Source organism: Trematomus bernacchii, unplaced genomic scaffold (assembly GCF_902827165.1).
Source record: "Trematomus bernacchii unplaced genomic scaffold, fTreBer1.1, whole genome shotgun sequence".
NCBI lineage: Eukaryota > Metazoa > Chordata > Actinopteri > Perciformes > Nototheniidae > Trematomus > Trematomus bernacchii.
In genome coordinates, this window is record NW_022988097.1 from 3194619 (window position 1) to 3211514 (window position 16896).

A 16896-nucleotide genomic window follows, 5' to 3' on the forward strand; every position below is an offset into this window, starting at 1 on the left:
GTCCTGACGAAAAATAGAGAATCCGTCAGGGACAATAGCGGAGTCCGGGATAGCGGGGTTGAGCCAAGTCTCAGTGAGAATTAACACGTTACAGTTCTTAATGTCCCGTTGAAAAGCAATCCGGCTTCTGAGTTCATCTAGCTTATTTTCAATGGATTGAACATTAGCCAGAAGAATACTCGGAAGAGGGGGCCGATTCTCACGTTTTCTCAGTCTGACCAGCAACCCGGCCCGGCATCCTCGCTTTGTCTTCTTCTTGCGTCTCTCAGGTAGAACAGCAACAGGTAGCCATGGTGAATCTCCATTGTCTGTCGGAGGGTTAATATTGTCCACGAAGTTTCGCAATTGGAAAAGTTCCTCTCTGCTATATTGTATGGCAGAGTAGGTGCGGTCGGCTAGCATGTTGCGAACCATGTTAAAAGTAAAACGGCAAAAGTAAAAGAAATATGTACAAAATACGAAAATGGGCAAAGTTGGAGAGGAGCACAAAGACAATGCGGCCATCTTCACCGGCGCATCTGACGATCCCTATTGCTATCCTATTGTGGCATAAGCCGTTTTCTACAGGCACATTTTACTGGCGTATTTTTCATTATGATTCTACTTGTGATAGTCGGACATGACAACCTGTGCAGCCCATGTATTGATTCCATCCGATAGCTGCTATAATACAAAACAAAACGTCTGCCTGCTCTCCACAATGATCAATAACAGCGAACGGATGGTCAAAGTAAATAAATAAACAGTAAATAAACAGAATCACACGAAGCCTGGTTAGTGTTGCCTGACTTTATAAAGTGTGTTTTTTTTGGTCAAAGTGTGTGGTTGCGTTCTAGTCACTTTGCTCAGCGCTACTGCTTGTTACAACTTTTATTTGCCATACTCGCCTTTATCTGTTAGCTCAGGTTAATCTCGCCCCCCTCCGACGTAAGCGTGACGTATGCGGTTCTTGCTTCTAGACCTACAATTTTTTGGTGCTTGAAACGAACCGGATTCCGGAGCTTAGAGGCGGCTCCGCTGCGGTGTGAACAGGAAAAAACGGTGCTTTTCAGGCTCTAGCCCGGAACCACGCTGAGCGGGAAGCCAGTTGCAATATTAGATTATAACAAATAGACATTGAAATGGTTAAAACGTAGCAGCACTACAGCAGGGAACGTGGACAACGGAGAAAAAAAGAAAGCCAAAATTGAGCCATATTATATATATATATATATATATATATATATATATATATATATATATATATATATTGCTTCATTCATATATTTATTGCTACATTCATATATTTATTGCTCCATTCATTTATTTAAATTAGCGCTGTCAGTCGATTAAAATATTTAATCGCGATTAATCGCATGATGTCCATAGTTAATCGCGATTAATCGCAAATTAATCGCACATTTTGTATCCGTTCTAAATGTACCTTAGAGGGATATTTTTGAAGTTTGTAATACTCGTATCAACATATGAGTGGACAAATATGCTTTATGCAAATGTTTGTTTATTATCATTTGAACAATAACAAATATTCTCATGAATATTAAACACAACAACCTCTGAACATTACAAATATTCGCCTCAATTCAACCTGGAACCTCTCTCATACAATAATACAATACAAAGTGTGTGTGTGTGTGTGTGTGTGTGTGTGTGTGTGTGTGTGTGTGTGTGTGTGTGTGTGTGTGTGTGTGTGTGTGTGTGTGTGTGTGTGTGTGTGTGTGTGTGTGTGTGTGTGTGTGTGTGTGTGTGTGTGTGTGTGTGTGTGTGTGTGTGTGTGTGTGTGAGCTCAGGGCATATGCTCGAACAGGAGCTGCCTGGACGCTGCAATCATGTTGCGCGCACTATCCGTGGTGAGTGTGCTGACTTTTTGTACAATGTCCCACTGTCTGGCTACCTACATAAAGTGCTCGGCGCAGTTGTCGGCGAAATGCCGCTCCTCTGTTTTCATAACTGTCAAAGCATGAGACTGAAGTTCCCACTGTGGGTCAAAATAATGCGCTGTGACCCCGAGGTAACTGCCATTACTGACTGAGTGAAGTCCAATAGTCTCCAGAGAGCGTGGAAGTGTGGTCTGCCGCAAGCGGGCGGCAGGAGCGGGCGGCAGGAGCGGGGCTGTCAGCATCAGCTTGTAGATGGTATTTTAAACTCGATGCGCTCTGAAACTACGGGGCGGCCGAGGACAAAAAATGCACATGCGTTAATCGCGTTAAAATAATTAGTGGCGTTAAAAGAATGTTGCGTTAACACGTTATTAACGCGTTAACTTGACAGCCCTAATTTAAATGCATTATATATACAATTTTAAATATATTAAAATCTATACAGTACCTTTAATGACATTTCATTTACTTTTCCAGCTGATGACTTAAAAAGTACATTGTAAAAAAACATGTATTAAAAGGAACTTAATTTACAAGCCCTGTCAATTTACATCCATCCAATTGTGTTTTTTGCGATACAAACTTATTGAGTTGCATTTCATAATCTAAAACCTACAGTAAGCCTTAACTTGCACCATCTGAAAAATGCTCCCATTTTGCCCAGGAGTAACCTACAAATATTAGAATCTTGCTAGAAAACATTGCTGAAGAGTTCTGCTGAAGAAAGGAAATCTATTGCCAGCAATCTAAAGACACATTATACAGGGGGACAGTTTTTCTGTTCTTTTCCAACAAAACACAACATGGCGTTTTGATGAAAATTGATTTTGCAGATGGCAACATGCATTGGAAACATTCCAAAAGTCTGAGGAAACTGTCGCTTCGTGTCTGCCAAGAGAGTGGGTTCTGCTCGAGAATGGGAGAAATGAGCGCTGTTTTCTTCACTGCATCTGCCTCTGTTGCTGCTTTCTCATGTTGATGTCCACTTTAGTTCTTTAATCTCAAACAGCAATCATGGATCACTTCACATCTAAAATCAAGCGTTCCACATCAGAGACATAATTATGATTGGATATAAAACAAGACGCAGGTGTAACTCTGCAGAGCTGTCAAGAAAATCTACTTTTGGGAAAACCCCAAAAAGCATAAAAGGACCTCTCTAACTCAAAATAAATATGTTTTAATGAACAAGTATTGATGATGGTGCAATGGTGTGGTATTTAGACATCAATGGAGCTGTAATGCACGTTGAAGTAGTTATAAAGTAGATAATAAAATATATCCCGCTTTGATTGGACTGAAAAAGTTGTTTGAATTATTTATTAATTGCTGGTTATGGTTATTCAAAAGGATTTCTTAATTCATAAGAAAACATAGAATACAGTATCACCAAGCCTTATTCTTTAAGTGAAGCTCATCTCATAGCTCTTTGTGCATTATCGATGCAACATGACTTTTCAAGGCCAAACCTACAAGGTCAATTGCAATAACTGTAACTTCATCTATTCTAGTGCAATAATTAGATTAATTCCAGACCGATAAGAAAATGTTCTATAGGGAAATAAATACTCTTATTCTCTTGCAAAACTACATGTATTTATTTCTCTTATACTATGTCTGTGTATGTGTTTATATAGGCTATATAAATATAGGTTTTAGTGCATGTAAATGGTCTTCAAAGGTTAAAATCCCTGTGTTTCTCTCACACACACTCCCCCCTGTCTCTCCCACACACTCCCCCCTGTCTCTCCCACACACTCCCCCCTGTCTCTCCCACACACTCCCCCCATTGGACTTCTTTGTTTACTTCCATAACATAAAGACATCACTATATGACACTGAACACATTGTACGTGATAGGCTAAGGGGCGGGACATCTCTAAGTGGTTGACCAATCACAACAGAGCCTGCCAGCTAACCAATCAGAGCAGACTGGGCTCTGGTTTCAGACAGAGGGTGAAAAGAGGTGCTGCAGCACAGGCAGTATGAGACAAATAAAGAGACAAAATACAAATATGAACCTGAAAATAACCATTATATGTCCTCTTTAAGCACACTTGTTTAAATATGTACTTATTACTTTATTATATATGTATTTAAGCACATTATAAAGAATTGTAAGCATGTAAGAAAACATTGCATACATAGGCTTCATACAGTAGAATAATAATTGTTTTAGTTCTTTTTTGATTCAATGCTCTCAAAGCTCACCCTCTTTGGACTTTGTTGTGTTTTTGTAATGTCTCTAAAGCAGGACAAGAAGAAACACAGAGGCCCAAGCACCAAAATCACCCCAAAGTCCCGAGAGTTCATCGAAACAGATTCCTCGTCCTCAGAATGCCACTCGGATTCGGAGGAGGCGATCAAAGTCCCCGCTCTGCCTCCTCAGACTGCGCGCTCTGCCATCAGCACACACACTCTGTCCAGCGCGCACACACACACTCCTCTACTCCCGTGTCTCGCCTCTGCCGGCAGTATGGGACCCTCGGGGGGGAAGGGGCTCCGGGTCAAAGACAGTAGCAGCGGGATAGCTAACGGTAGCAGCAGTAACGGTAGCATCGGGGCTTGTGGGAACACCCTGAGCGTTAGCAACATTAGCGGCTCATTTGGCCCCTCTGTACCTGATCCTGGGGGGTCAGGGGTCCCATGCAAAGAGTCCATGTCTCCCCCGTCCAATATCGGAAACGAGGCGCCCCTGTCTCCGCTCAGGGAATACCAAGAAGTCCAGAGTTTATGGGTGAAAATTGACCTGAGCTTTCTCAGCAGGGTGCCTGGCCAGGGTCCGGGGGACAGAGCCAAAGTAGAGAGGGACGGAAGTGAGAGACAGGGGGAGAGGACAGAGAGACAGAAGCAGGCAGAGAGAGAGAGGCAGAAGCTTCCTAAAGCTGAGAAACAGGAAGAGGAGAATGAGCGATTAGCGCAGGACAGAGAGAGGCAGATGGACAGAGAGGACAGGGGGGAGAGGGAGAAGGTGTGCCAAGGTCTGGGGGTCCTGGATACCCCCCCTGTGCTGGAGCAGAGTAATCCCAGGCTGGCAGGCAGGACAGAGAGAGCAGAGAGCGGAGGCAAACACAGGGTGCCGGCAGCAGGAACCATGGTGGTCCCCGCAGAGAAACACACCAGCAAGAGCAAGAGGAAACACAAGGTGGGCTTCAGTTTAAACCCCTTCACATTCTCTCATACTTTTACCTTTAACTTTCCAAATGGTATCCTATTGTAGGTAGATAAGGTTTGTTTTCTTCCCTATCAGACAGAGCACAGCGAGGCATCAGTCAACGGCAATAAGAAGCTGCGGTTGGACAAAGACTGTCTGCTCCTCCCACCATGCATCTCTCCAATACACAACCACACGAACAGCACCACAGAGTGAGTATGGATGCACTGAATACACACTAGATCAGCTACAGAATGAAATATCCTCAGTCATTACAGCTGAAAAACAACTGAAGTGAAAAAATGTTGCTGTGGGATTTACATTTGGGATACTGCAGGAAGGACATTTCTTTAAAATACGGGGAGCTCGCTTTTCGGAACAATTTGAAACCTACATTGTTAACAATCAATCATTATTGTCATCCTATCAGTATGTGCCTTCATTTCCTTTATAGGCACTTTCCGAAAGTTTGGGATGGTAAAATGTGAAACAATGGGCAGGACTTTGAATGGCTTCACCCTAATCTGCCGCAGATATACGATTCAACAGGGTTCTGCTCTGAAACATTGCTACACATGCCTACTAGTGTGTTTTCTTAACCATGAGTTAACACAACACCATTTTGTCCCAAATGTCCCTTTAACTGTTGTTGGAGATCTCGAACGAAAGCCTCAAATTACAAGAGAAATGCCACTTCCCTCATTGCTAGCTGAAAAAAAAGTGTATTAGTTCCCCATTAATGAACTGTTACAAAAACAGTAAATGGGACAGCTTTAGCCAACATGGCTAATTTCAGGCTGTTGTCCCCGGCCAGATGATAATAGACAACCTAAAGGCACAATACATCAGGTACATTTCTGGACCTGTATGTGAGTCTCAGTCCTGCAGTGTGAAAGCTATTTTGTAATGACTGCAGAGGGGGTCAAAAGTGCAAAACTGCATGTGGGGCAAGAAGAGTATCAGGGGGAGGAGTTGTTACAACTGCCACAGATCAGCAGTTTCAGTATACATTTGCAAACACACTAGATTTTCAGTTACTTGAAGCAAAAACACACTCTGCTGCAGAAGAGTAGATCCTTGCTGCCCATTCATTCCGCATATCCTTCTTTTTCTTCTTTGGTTTTTTCTTCAAATGGGATGGATAAACAACTTGGATTGCTAGCTTGCCGACATACATTTTTGGGGAAAATATCTACGGTGTGTGCTTGTGCTTAGTGATGTAGATTGGAGAGCAAAAAGACAAGACTGGTCAAATGTCTTCTTATGACAACACAAAACTACCAAAGAAACACATGGACACCATTATTAGACAAACAGTGTTGTTCTGTGCTCAGATGAGACCTGATGACTTTGAGGGTCCTATAGTGTGTAGGTACCATTAGCACACAGGGAGGAAAGGTATGCATGCTCACTTTGAATCAAAATATCAAATACCCTACCTTAAAATAAAAATGACAAACATCTGATGAAATAATAACTACGAAAAAAAGCTCAACTTCCTCATTCTTCCCCTAAACAACACATCCTTATGCGACTCGTAGAGGCAATCGGACCCGTTTCCTGGGTATTTTTAGGAGGGCTAAACATTTCTAACGAGGTGATGTAAGACCCTGTAGGGGAACGTTCAATCCCCGCTGCGACACAGGAACTGAGTTCAGCTTTCCGTGTGAATTATTAAAAACAGACGTAAGCTGGATGTGGCTATAAATAAACATCAGTGTGACATCCACTGAGAACATGTTTTTATAGCATCTCCGTGCTATCAAAGAGTGAAGAGCAAGGAGAGGTGGGAGGAAAAGAGGGGGGGGGGGGGGGGGGGGGGGGGGGGGCTGACCTGGACTTGAACCGTGACATGGTACGGCAGACGTCTGAGAGGCTTTTTATGGAAGCTGTAAAGTGGAGGATGTGATCATCCTGCTCAGACACATTCAGCAGCTCCTGATCTGACTCCTGGCAGTTAGCATCACTCTGTTCAATCAGACATCGGATCATTACAGGAGACATATGCTGATGGGTGACTTTTTGTCATGTGTTGAGCACATGACATTTCAGATCAAACACACTAAGCTACGATACCTTTTTAGCTGCTTTGTCCAAACTTTAAATATTTGGACATAAACAAAACAGCGACTTTATTTTTCGAGCCTTAGACAGTCTGTACACATACATACTTAAAGGGTTTTGTACCAGTTACTGTACAAATATAAGGTCTTTAAGGCTCTGTTCTTTGCTTCAACAACTCAGTGACAACAGGCGGAGATTCTAACCGCTGATTGGCTATCGAGAGACAGCTTCACGCAATTTCCTCGCTTTTCCGCATGGAATGCTTCATGGAGGTTCATGTTTGTGAGATAAGAAGGAGACTTTAGGAAAACAAAGCTAATTTAGGTTCAAAACCTGTAGCTTTCGCGTTGTGTAGCATGAATACTGTGACAAAGTCCTCAGTCTAAATGTATTTCTACAAAATAAAACATCAATTAAAAAATTGGACACGTGGCTAACGAAGCACAGATGTGTGCTGTAGCAGACAAAGAAAACAACAGTTTGATTAAAGTTGGACACAAATCTTGAACTGCTGAGTCATTGTAAATATATTGCAGAGGCATATTTGGCAGATCTACTGTGATCATTTGGTGCTACATGGCTGTACCTTTTCTTAACTTAGTATCCCTTTCTCTGACACACACACACACACACCGGCATCCACTTAAGGATAGACACACACACACAAACGCACACAAATTAGCATAGTCATGCACACAAACAGCTTGCGCACATCAATTATGCTGTACACAGACACAAAGAGTGCGCACACACATATAACTCACACACTCACACACGGTTGGCTCCGCAGCAGCTAATTAGTCTTTGTCTCGGCGGTTTTGTATATTATCACTAATGTCGGGGCCCGGGGCTCTGTTCTGCAAGCTCAGCAACTTTTTTCTCGCTGCATCAAACCCCCAGAGTTTCCAGGCAGAGGAAAAACATAAAAATATTATCTGTTGTGTTGCAAACAGTATGAGTCACAAGAGCAAGGATACGGCAGCGGGGGGAATTAATGGTCGATGCTCCAGCTGGGGAGGCAGAAGAACAACAATCTGAGAAGGAAAATATCACTCAGCATCTGCAAGATAGATACACACTGTTAAAGTCTCCTATGCAATTTGCACGTATTAATAAAAAGGTAATATGCATATATTAGGAGGAAAGTGTGCACCTTTCCCTGCAAATGAGCATCATCGCAAAGATCAGTACGTTGTGTCTTTGAAAGGACTTTTGTTTTATGTTAATGACGTATTTTGATGGCAAAGACAGAGAAAGTAAAATCATCCCGATGTATGTGCATATCCCCACATCCTGTGCCATCAGTCTGACACTGCACTGTTATGCTAAGTTCATATGTTTACCCAATCCAAACTCTTAAAAAGCAGAAAAAAGGTTGCCCAAAAGACTTTAAACATAGTGTAGCGCTTGATCGGAAGAAACATTGGTAGAGGAAATGCAAAGACAAACTCTCCTCAGGTGTTTTGTAGTGTGAAAAGAAGAATTGGAAAATGAATGGCAGGTAGTCAAAACTATAAAATTCCCTTTCAAGAAATGTTAGCACTCCAAAGCTAGTATTGCCAGCACTCAGTGAGTATTGATAGAAGTAACTGTACTGTTGCTTCCAAGGAAAAGTCATCAGCGTTCAAGGGCGTTTAGTGGAGTCAGAGTTCAGCTGAGGAGACGGAGCATCTGGAAGGATCTGTTTGGTCAAAATGGAGAAGGGCAAGCTCCTTTGAAAAAATGCAAACAGGCATACAGCAGGACCTCAGGACCCCGACACTTGGTCTGGGTCCAAGGAGCAAGAAATACAGCGTCAGGAAAAGTCGAACTCAAAAAACCAAACAACTAAAATTATACGTTATGATCAGCTTTGTTCCGGAACCTCTCTTCTATCCAAAGGTTATCCAAACAGGAATTACAGTCAAGAAAAAACACAGGTCACTGATACACATCGTTTCTTGGCCTTGGTATTGAATATGAAATATCATGAAACATGTTTTACATGGCTCAATAGATTCAGGTTGAGATACACCAGAGTCAGTGTATGTTCTCTAAAGATCTGCAATATAAGGGATCATTTTGTCACAACATTTTAAAAAAACACTTAAGGGCTGTCATTTTTCTGAAACTGACAGAGGGTCAAAATGTGATTGCAGCAAAATCCCCCAAGCAGATGTTGTTACATTGATATTGAGGCTTCAGCAGGTATATTAATAGCTGAGGAGGCAGGAGACAGCCTGACATCCTAAAGTGTCTTTAATGGCGCGTTTCCACTACAGCCCGCAGCCCGGTTTAAGAGGGCTGTGACGTCAGCGGCCCGTCTTTGGTTGCGTTTCCACTTGGCCTAGTACCGGCCGGCAGGTCCTAATTCACAGTTTTTCTGGCCTCATAAAATCGTGGGGCCAGGGCCGAGACAACGAGGCTGAGTCGGGCTGAGTATGCTAAACTAGAGAGAGCGTCGCTGGCAAGGGGGCAACAACTACAACAAGATGGACATATTTGACCGTGATTTAATTGTAATACACGTTTCAAAATGATGCCGAAGTAACAACATACTGATACCGGTTAGTAAAAACCATGAATTAATGCTTTGTCAAGTCTGCAGACAGACGGCAGGCGAAAAACCTTTTAAAATGCGTGTTTTCTAAATGGAGATTGGCTAAGCTAACGCAGTATATGCTCCGACCGTCCACACTCACAACAACGGCCTATACAGACATAAATAAACCAGCGACTGTATTCACCATGACACAGGCAGTCTGTGGTTTGTACTTGTTTAACTTTTGTCTAGTTTCTGAACATATATGAGGAGCTGTGAGCTCTGAGTGCTAACAGCTAACGGCTGTGTTGTTTTTCTGGGGTCCTCTGAAGATCACGTCACGGCTCCGCCTACACTGCGTTACTATAGATACTGCCCCAGTTCCTAAACTGTAATGGAAATGCGCCATAAAGTGAGCCAGTCCTAACGAGGCCCAGCCATACCGAGCGGGGCCGAGCGAGGCCGTGTAGTGGAAACGCGGCATAAGGCCTTTAGCATCATTAGAATCCCTTTTTACAAGAAAATGTGTGTTTGCCAAAAATAGTTATGGTAATTGGACATTTCTAAAGTTCGCCAATGTTTTATAAAGTCATGATTTGTCAGGTACAGTTTATTTTCAAGATGATTTCCACTTGTGCACAAGAGTATGTGTGATCATTTGTTTTGATATGTGGAGAAGTTCAAACAAGCCAAACTCTTGATTTGAAAATGTCCACAGGACCTGCAAAGCAACCATTATTAGCAGCCAATGGGACTTTCAGTATCGTCTCACACCTCATCCTCACATGCTACTTTTACAGTAAGGTGTCAAATTGAGGAATCACACTTTAGCTGTAAGCACGAGTAGGCCAACTAATTAGAGCACATCTCCTAAAGAAAGAAATCTTTATAATAAATACATTAATAGTCACACCTTTTGTTCCCTCTTTGTGTTCAGCAGCTCATTAAACAGGAAGCAGTCTCGGCGGCGCGACGACAAGCTGCTCCCCCCCCTCCTGTCCCCGCTCTCTGACGGCCCCCCTCGGAAAGGAACGTGTGACAGCAGTTCCTCTCTCAGCCAGGAGGGCGCTGCCACGCTGCCCTGCTCCTCCTCTTCCTCCTCCTCTTCCTCACACAGACACAGGAGAGGGGAAGAAAAGGCGTCATCACATGCGAGGAACGGCAGCGTAAGTACTCCAAAAATATTTAAGTATATGTAAATAAGTACATAAAAGTAATTGTTCTCATGAAAATAATATGCCAAGTTTTTAAGATATATACAAAGTTAAGCTATCAGTGGTTGGATGTAACTAAGTACATTAATTAGTGTCCTTAAGTGTAATTTTCAGGTACTTGTAATTGAGTATTCCCATTATCTGCCACTTTATACTCCACTAACATTGTGTGCTTTTTAACATGTATTTGATATTTGAATTGATTAGTTATATTTTACATAAATAACATCATGTGTGTATATGATAAATAAGTATAAACTACTTCTAATCTACTCGGTAGTACACAAAGTATCTAAATTTGCTTTACTTTGACCAAAATACATAATTGAAAAACTCTTATATGTACTGTATTTGTAATTGATAAAAATACAATATAATGTTCTATAATTATAAGACACTTTTAAAAGAGCTGCCCAATGAGGACTACTTAAACCTAAAGTACACTTTGCGGATAATTCTTCTGTACTTCTACTTAGCAAACATATGGAACCCAGGACTTTTACTTTTAATGGAGTATTTTTAAACTGCGGTATAACTTCTTTGACCCAAGTAAATGATCTCAGCACTTTCCCACCGCTGCACACTGTCACCATGTTAGGAGATTAGTACTGTTACTGTCATTATCTCCGTGCAAAATGGAGTTTCTCACCTGACACTGACACGGCTCCAGAAATAACCGTGGAGTTAATGACATGCCAGGATGTACTGCATGACACACATCTCCACTGAAGTGACTCATATGTCCTCACCTCAGGAGTTTCAGAGCCAAAGTCACTCAAATATGTCCTCATATCCGTATTTGGTTCAGCGGTGGAAGAAGAATGTTGTATACGAACTGAAAATGCTATATAGTATAATATACAGTACAACTGAAAGTCAATGCATTCCACATTTTACCAGTAAGAAGTCATTAAAAGAACAAAAGTATCAGTATCACAAATATATTTAGGGTAACAAAAGTAAAAGTAAATGCAGAACAGCCCTTCATATATTATATTTCTAGGTCATAACTGTTAATGCATTGTTGTGTTGACCTTGACATTTGTTCAGTTAACATAATTCTGTATCAGAAATCTAAATATGCCAAGTTATAACTAAATAAAGTTATACAAAAAAGCCTCTAATATGTAGTGGAGTAAAAATATAGAATAGCATAAAATGGAAATACTCAAGAAAAGTCCTTCAACATTATACTTAGAGTTATAAATATGGTAGCAGGTAACGCTTTAAAATAATAGACAGATGCATAAGATTCAACAAAAAAGATTTCCACGTAAACTACCTAAATAATGTTCATAAAAAGATGCTCTTAACATTTTTAAGATGCATTGTGCATGGTTTTCATTAAACATTTCAGAAGTTTTTTAGAATAAAAATCTCTTTCTGGCACAAATGTAAATATAAATTCACTTTCTAAATCCTTTCTCTACACTCTTTCAACCCCTCTTTATTAGAATGCCAGTAATACAATTCATGAACTAAATGAATCCATCACTGAGAATCAGAAGCCAACATACTATAGGTTCAAGTTTCTCTAATACCATAATAACCATTCTTTATCCTTTCTTGACTGCAGGAAGTTGATACCCGCAATGAGAAGCCCAGTGGAGACAGTTACCATGCCAACGGACCGTCAGACTCGGAGGTGTGGTCGGAACCTCGCCGACCCAGACTGTCATTCAGCGACACGTACGTAGAAACACACTAACACTTTATTTACACTAATACACATTAGGATGGTGGATATTAACTGCAATGTATTGTTATTTTTTATTTTTTATAATTAAACATTTCTCATGTTTTTTTCCTACTCATCATTGTTCATTAGACATTTGAGTCTGTATGATGCTTGTAAAAGTCATCTCTGGATTTCCTGTGTTATTAGTGAGCAGGTGTTTCCCCCTTTTCAATGGGCGTGTGTTTACATAATTCCACTGCACATATAAATGTTATGCTGCGTTCACACCGGACGCGATGCGAATATTCGCATCGCTCCAATCGCGCAAGTTTCACCGCGGCTTGCAGTTTGTTTTATCGCGTCATTCAAAACAGACATAGCAAAATCAAAAAAGAAATGTGCAGTTTTGCAAAGTAATACATAATCATTCTTATGTGCTTGATAGGCCCTATTATACTTTTGGGTTTTTTCCCTTTCCTGTAGTGTGGTATATAACTTTCTGTGCATGTAAATGGTCTGCAAAGGCTAAAATCCTACAGTCCAACCAATCAGAGCAGACTGGGCTCTGGTTTCAGACAGAGGGTGAAAAGAGGTGCTGCAGCACAGGCAGTTTGAGAAAAATAAAGAGCTTTGTGAACATTAAAGCATGGAAACAGTTCACAGTAGAGGCTCTAAATACAAATATGAACCTGAAAATAAGCATGATAGGGCCTCTTTAACAGGTCAACTTTTTCCACATCTAAAATATGCAAATGTGTGATGTCATCTGGCAGCTTTTAGCAGTTTTTGGAGATAGTGCTAGCTACTTTATTTGTCAAGGTTTGGCAGCACTTAATAGGACACGCTGCAACCCTAAGAATCATAATGGGTGGCAGACAGAACTGCACTGTTAACACTAATGACTTCATTACTCTACAAACATTAAAACATGAAATCAACATTTACTTCATAATGATAAAATCAAGCAGAAACTTGTCTATTGCAACTTTAAAACCTGTCTTACCTTGAAGCACCGGATGATCTGAGGCAGTGTAGCCTCATCATGCTGTGTATGAGATAAAGGATCTGTAAGCACTTCACCACTGGTCCAGTTGTTACAGAGATGATACATCTTGTTACTTATTCGTCCCAAAGGGCTGCTGCATTATTCATGAAACAACATGTTTTCTTGTTAGACTAAGGTTATACTAAGCCTGAGGTATGCAGGCTACTGTATATAACTCACCGCAAGTGATTATGTAAATCACTTTGCAATGTTTTTATTAGTTTTTGTTAATCAACATGTCAGTGCAAACAAGCTGTTTATGTTGTTTCTCCCTGCGCTGTGTTCCCAGAGTCCACAGTGCTGACTACTACATGCAGGAGGCCAAGAGACTGAAGCACAAGGCCGATGCTCTGGTAAGACACACACACACACACACACACACACACACACACACACACACACACACACACACACACACACACACGCACACGCACACACACACACACACACACACGCCACACACACACGCACACACACACCTCCGCGATCGAGAACATACATGGAGAAGACAAATAGAAAATGATTTTTAAACGCACCATGTTAACATCTGTGGTCTAGACTGTAATTATGTGTTTTCTCGTTCAGACGCGTGTGTGCGCACAGCGAGTCTCCGAAGAGTAAAAATCTATTCCATATCGAGTACAGTACTGTATAATTTGTGTTATTTATTGCACCATTCGTCTCCAAGGGAACATCGCATTCGAGGACTGATGATGTCTGCAAGATTATACAATATCAAAAGAATTATCCCGTCCCTCCCGAACAATGAAATGAGATTTATTTAACTTGTTATTTATCTTCCTGTTTGTTTCCGCACATTTATCCGGGGATTTGCATCTCAGCGGGAGATTATTCAAAGAGTGCCACAAAGACTTATTCTGTCTCCGCCTTAAATCCATGTCTTGTCCTCCTTTCCTGCAGTTAGTTCTCATTTTCCTCATCGTCACATTTCTGCTTTATCCTTCGATTACTTCTTAGATCGGGGTCGGAGATGCTAGATATCTATCTCGACTAGTGACGATAGATCTCTTTAGATCGCTATCCTCGCTGTCTTCTATCTCTGATTCGGATCAGCGGATCTATAGAGAGAGGCAGATGAGTCAGAGGAAGCGATTCTTCCTATGCGTCTTCTCTCTCGCTCTTCTCTCGTTCTCTCTTTTCTTCTCTCTCTCTACTTCTTTCAGGTGATATGTGAGATCCCTCTCTCTCTCTCTCTCTCTCTCTCTCTGTAGGTGGATAAGTTTGGTAAAGCGGTGAACTACGCAGACGGCGCGCTCTCCTTCATTGATTGTGGAAACGCAATGGAGCGAGATCCACTGGAGGCTAAATCTCCGTACACCATGTACTCTGAGACCGTGGAGCTGATCAGGTACCTGATGGAGAAAAGTCACTGTAAAACATTCAGAAACCTAATTTGACTAGTTTTTTAAGTTTCTTGAAGTTTTTGTAAAATTGAACTTATTTGAGGCAGGTTTCTTTGAAGCACAGCGTCATTTGCCACCAATTATGCACCGAGTTAGGGTTAGGGTTTTTTCTAGGCGGCCACATTCAACGTCATGTGTTCAATCCTCATTGAGAACAAGTGGAAAAAAAGATGCCACTTCAATTGAACACAGGCTCTAATGCGTTCATTTCAACACCTACAGTATGTACCTATATAATAAACATACAAATTAAAAAGTGAACATAACCAATGTTTTAAAACACAGCTGTGATTGCAAAACACATGTTCAGATTTACCTAATGCGTGTGTAAGGTTGATTCATTACATTACATGTCATTTGTTAGAAGCAACTTACATCCAAAGCGACTTACATACATTACATTTTGGGTAAAGTGTCTTGCACAGGGACACAACGACATGCTGACTGCAGTGGGACTCGGATACTTACTGTACTGTGTGCACTGTCTCTGCACATTTCTCTGTAATTACTTCCAGATGATATTGTTCCAGGATTCATATGTAGAAAATTAGATTCTCTTATCAGCCTGACCTTTCCGACCCACTGTAGATTCAGCCTATTAGCAGAAATGATGTTCCGCGGTTCACCTCTCTGCACACAGAAAAGAACTAATCAAAACTGAAAATAAAAACCAAACTCTAATTAGTGTGGAGCCGGCTCTCTATTCAGACTCTCCAACGTTATTTCATCTTTGTTGTCTAAAAGCATCTGCGGGGCTGCTAATGAGTTTAACTTGCACTGCATTATGGGATGTTTTTCAGCCTTTCAGAGCTGCCATCGTGTGCAGTCCCTAAGTGCGACTTTAAGAGAGCAAACTGAGAATAACAAATGAGCGGCTCCTTTGAAAGCTGACAGCGGGGGGGTGGGGGGGGGCTGTAGTTGGAGAGAGCGTTTTAAGTGAAGGACTCTCATCCATCCTGCTGAAGTGTCCTCAAGCAAGCTGCTGATCTGTGGCTGTGACCTCTGACCCCCCGGGGAGAAAGGACAAGACATGTTTCTAGTGCAGATCAATGGAGGATAAAGGTGGCGCTGACCTGTCAGCGCCACCGATGCTGACCGATTAAAGACACGCTGAGAAATCTCATTCAGTCACTGAGGGCAGCGGGACACAGCTGACCCCTGCAGCACTTCCTGAAACACCTGATCAGTAACCAAAGGACGCCTTTATCCCTCCTCAGACTCAGATAGAGCTGACCGGAGCTCATGTTGCCTAAGGGAACTTCAGCAGGGCGGATGCTGGCGATCTGAAGAAATGCATCGCTACTGTTTACATCCTTTGTGTTGAGAAAGCTCCTTTAAATTACTTTGACCCTATTATTTGAATGGAAATGAACCTTTAATATAGACTGGTGCAGGAATTAATTGATAAACCGAGAAATTAGTTATCATTTTACTACTTCCGGTTCCCTCGTCTCGAAGCCAATGTTTTCTTAATGTCATTTTATTACATTTTATTACATTTTATTTATATAATTAAATCGATTTTTTTGTTTGTTTTATCTGAGTGTTCCAGGGTATTCTCTGAATACCTTGAAGGCCCTTACGGTTCGCCACTGCCAAAGACACTGGTGAATTATCTCCTTAGTCAGCTACACTATATTAGGGCTGCACTATTTGGGGAAATAATCTAATTGCGATTTTTCTGACAGATATTGCGATTGCGATTCGATTTGCGATTTTGTTTTTAAGCGACCCAACGGAAGATTATTGTAAAATGCGGCCATATCTCCGGCTAGGAAGGTCGCATCAACATGCTCCCGTCTCTAGCACCCCCGCAGCCCGAGCTACGAGTAAAAGGACTAAACTTACATGAAACTTCCGTTGGGTTGCTTTAAAGTCAAGCTTCAGTTTAAGATTCAGCCTGTAATAGATGTAGA

General features: G+C 41.5%; 1 protein-coding gene across 1 annotated transcript in view; it reads left to right on the forward strand.

Moving 5' to 3' along the window:
• The window catches only part of aff2 (AF4/FMR2 family, member 2), a 131821-nt gene that overhangs the window by 100376 nt on the left and 14549 nt on the right, over positions 1–16896 (forward strand). Inside the window, 6 exon segments of the mRNA XM_034121031.1 lie at positions 4135–5025; positions 5131–5246; positions 10557–10785; positions 12410–12522; positions 13846–13909; positions 14789–14925. Coding sequence (XP_033976922.1) covers positions 4135–5025; positions 5131–5246; positions 10557–10785; positions 12410–12522; positions 13846–13909; positions 14789–14925 — 1550 coding nt within the window.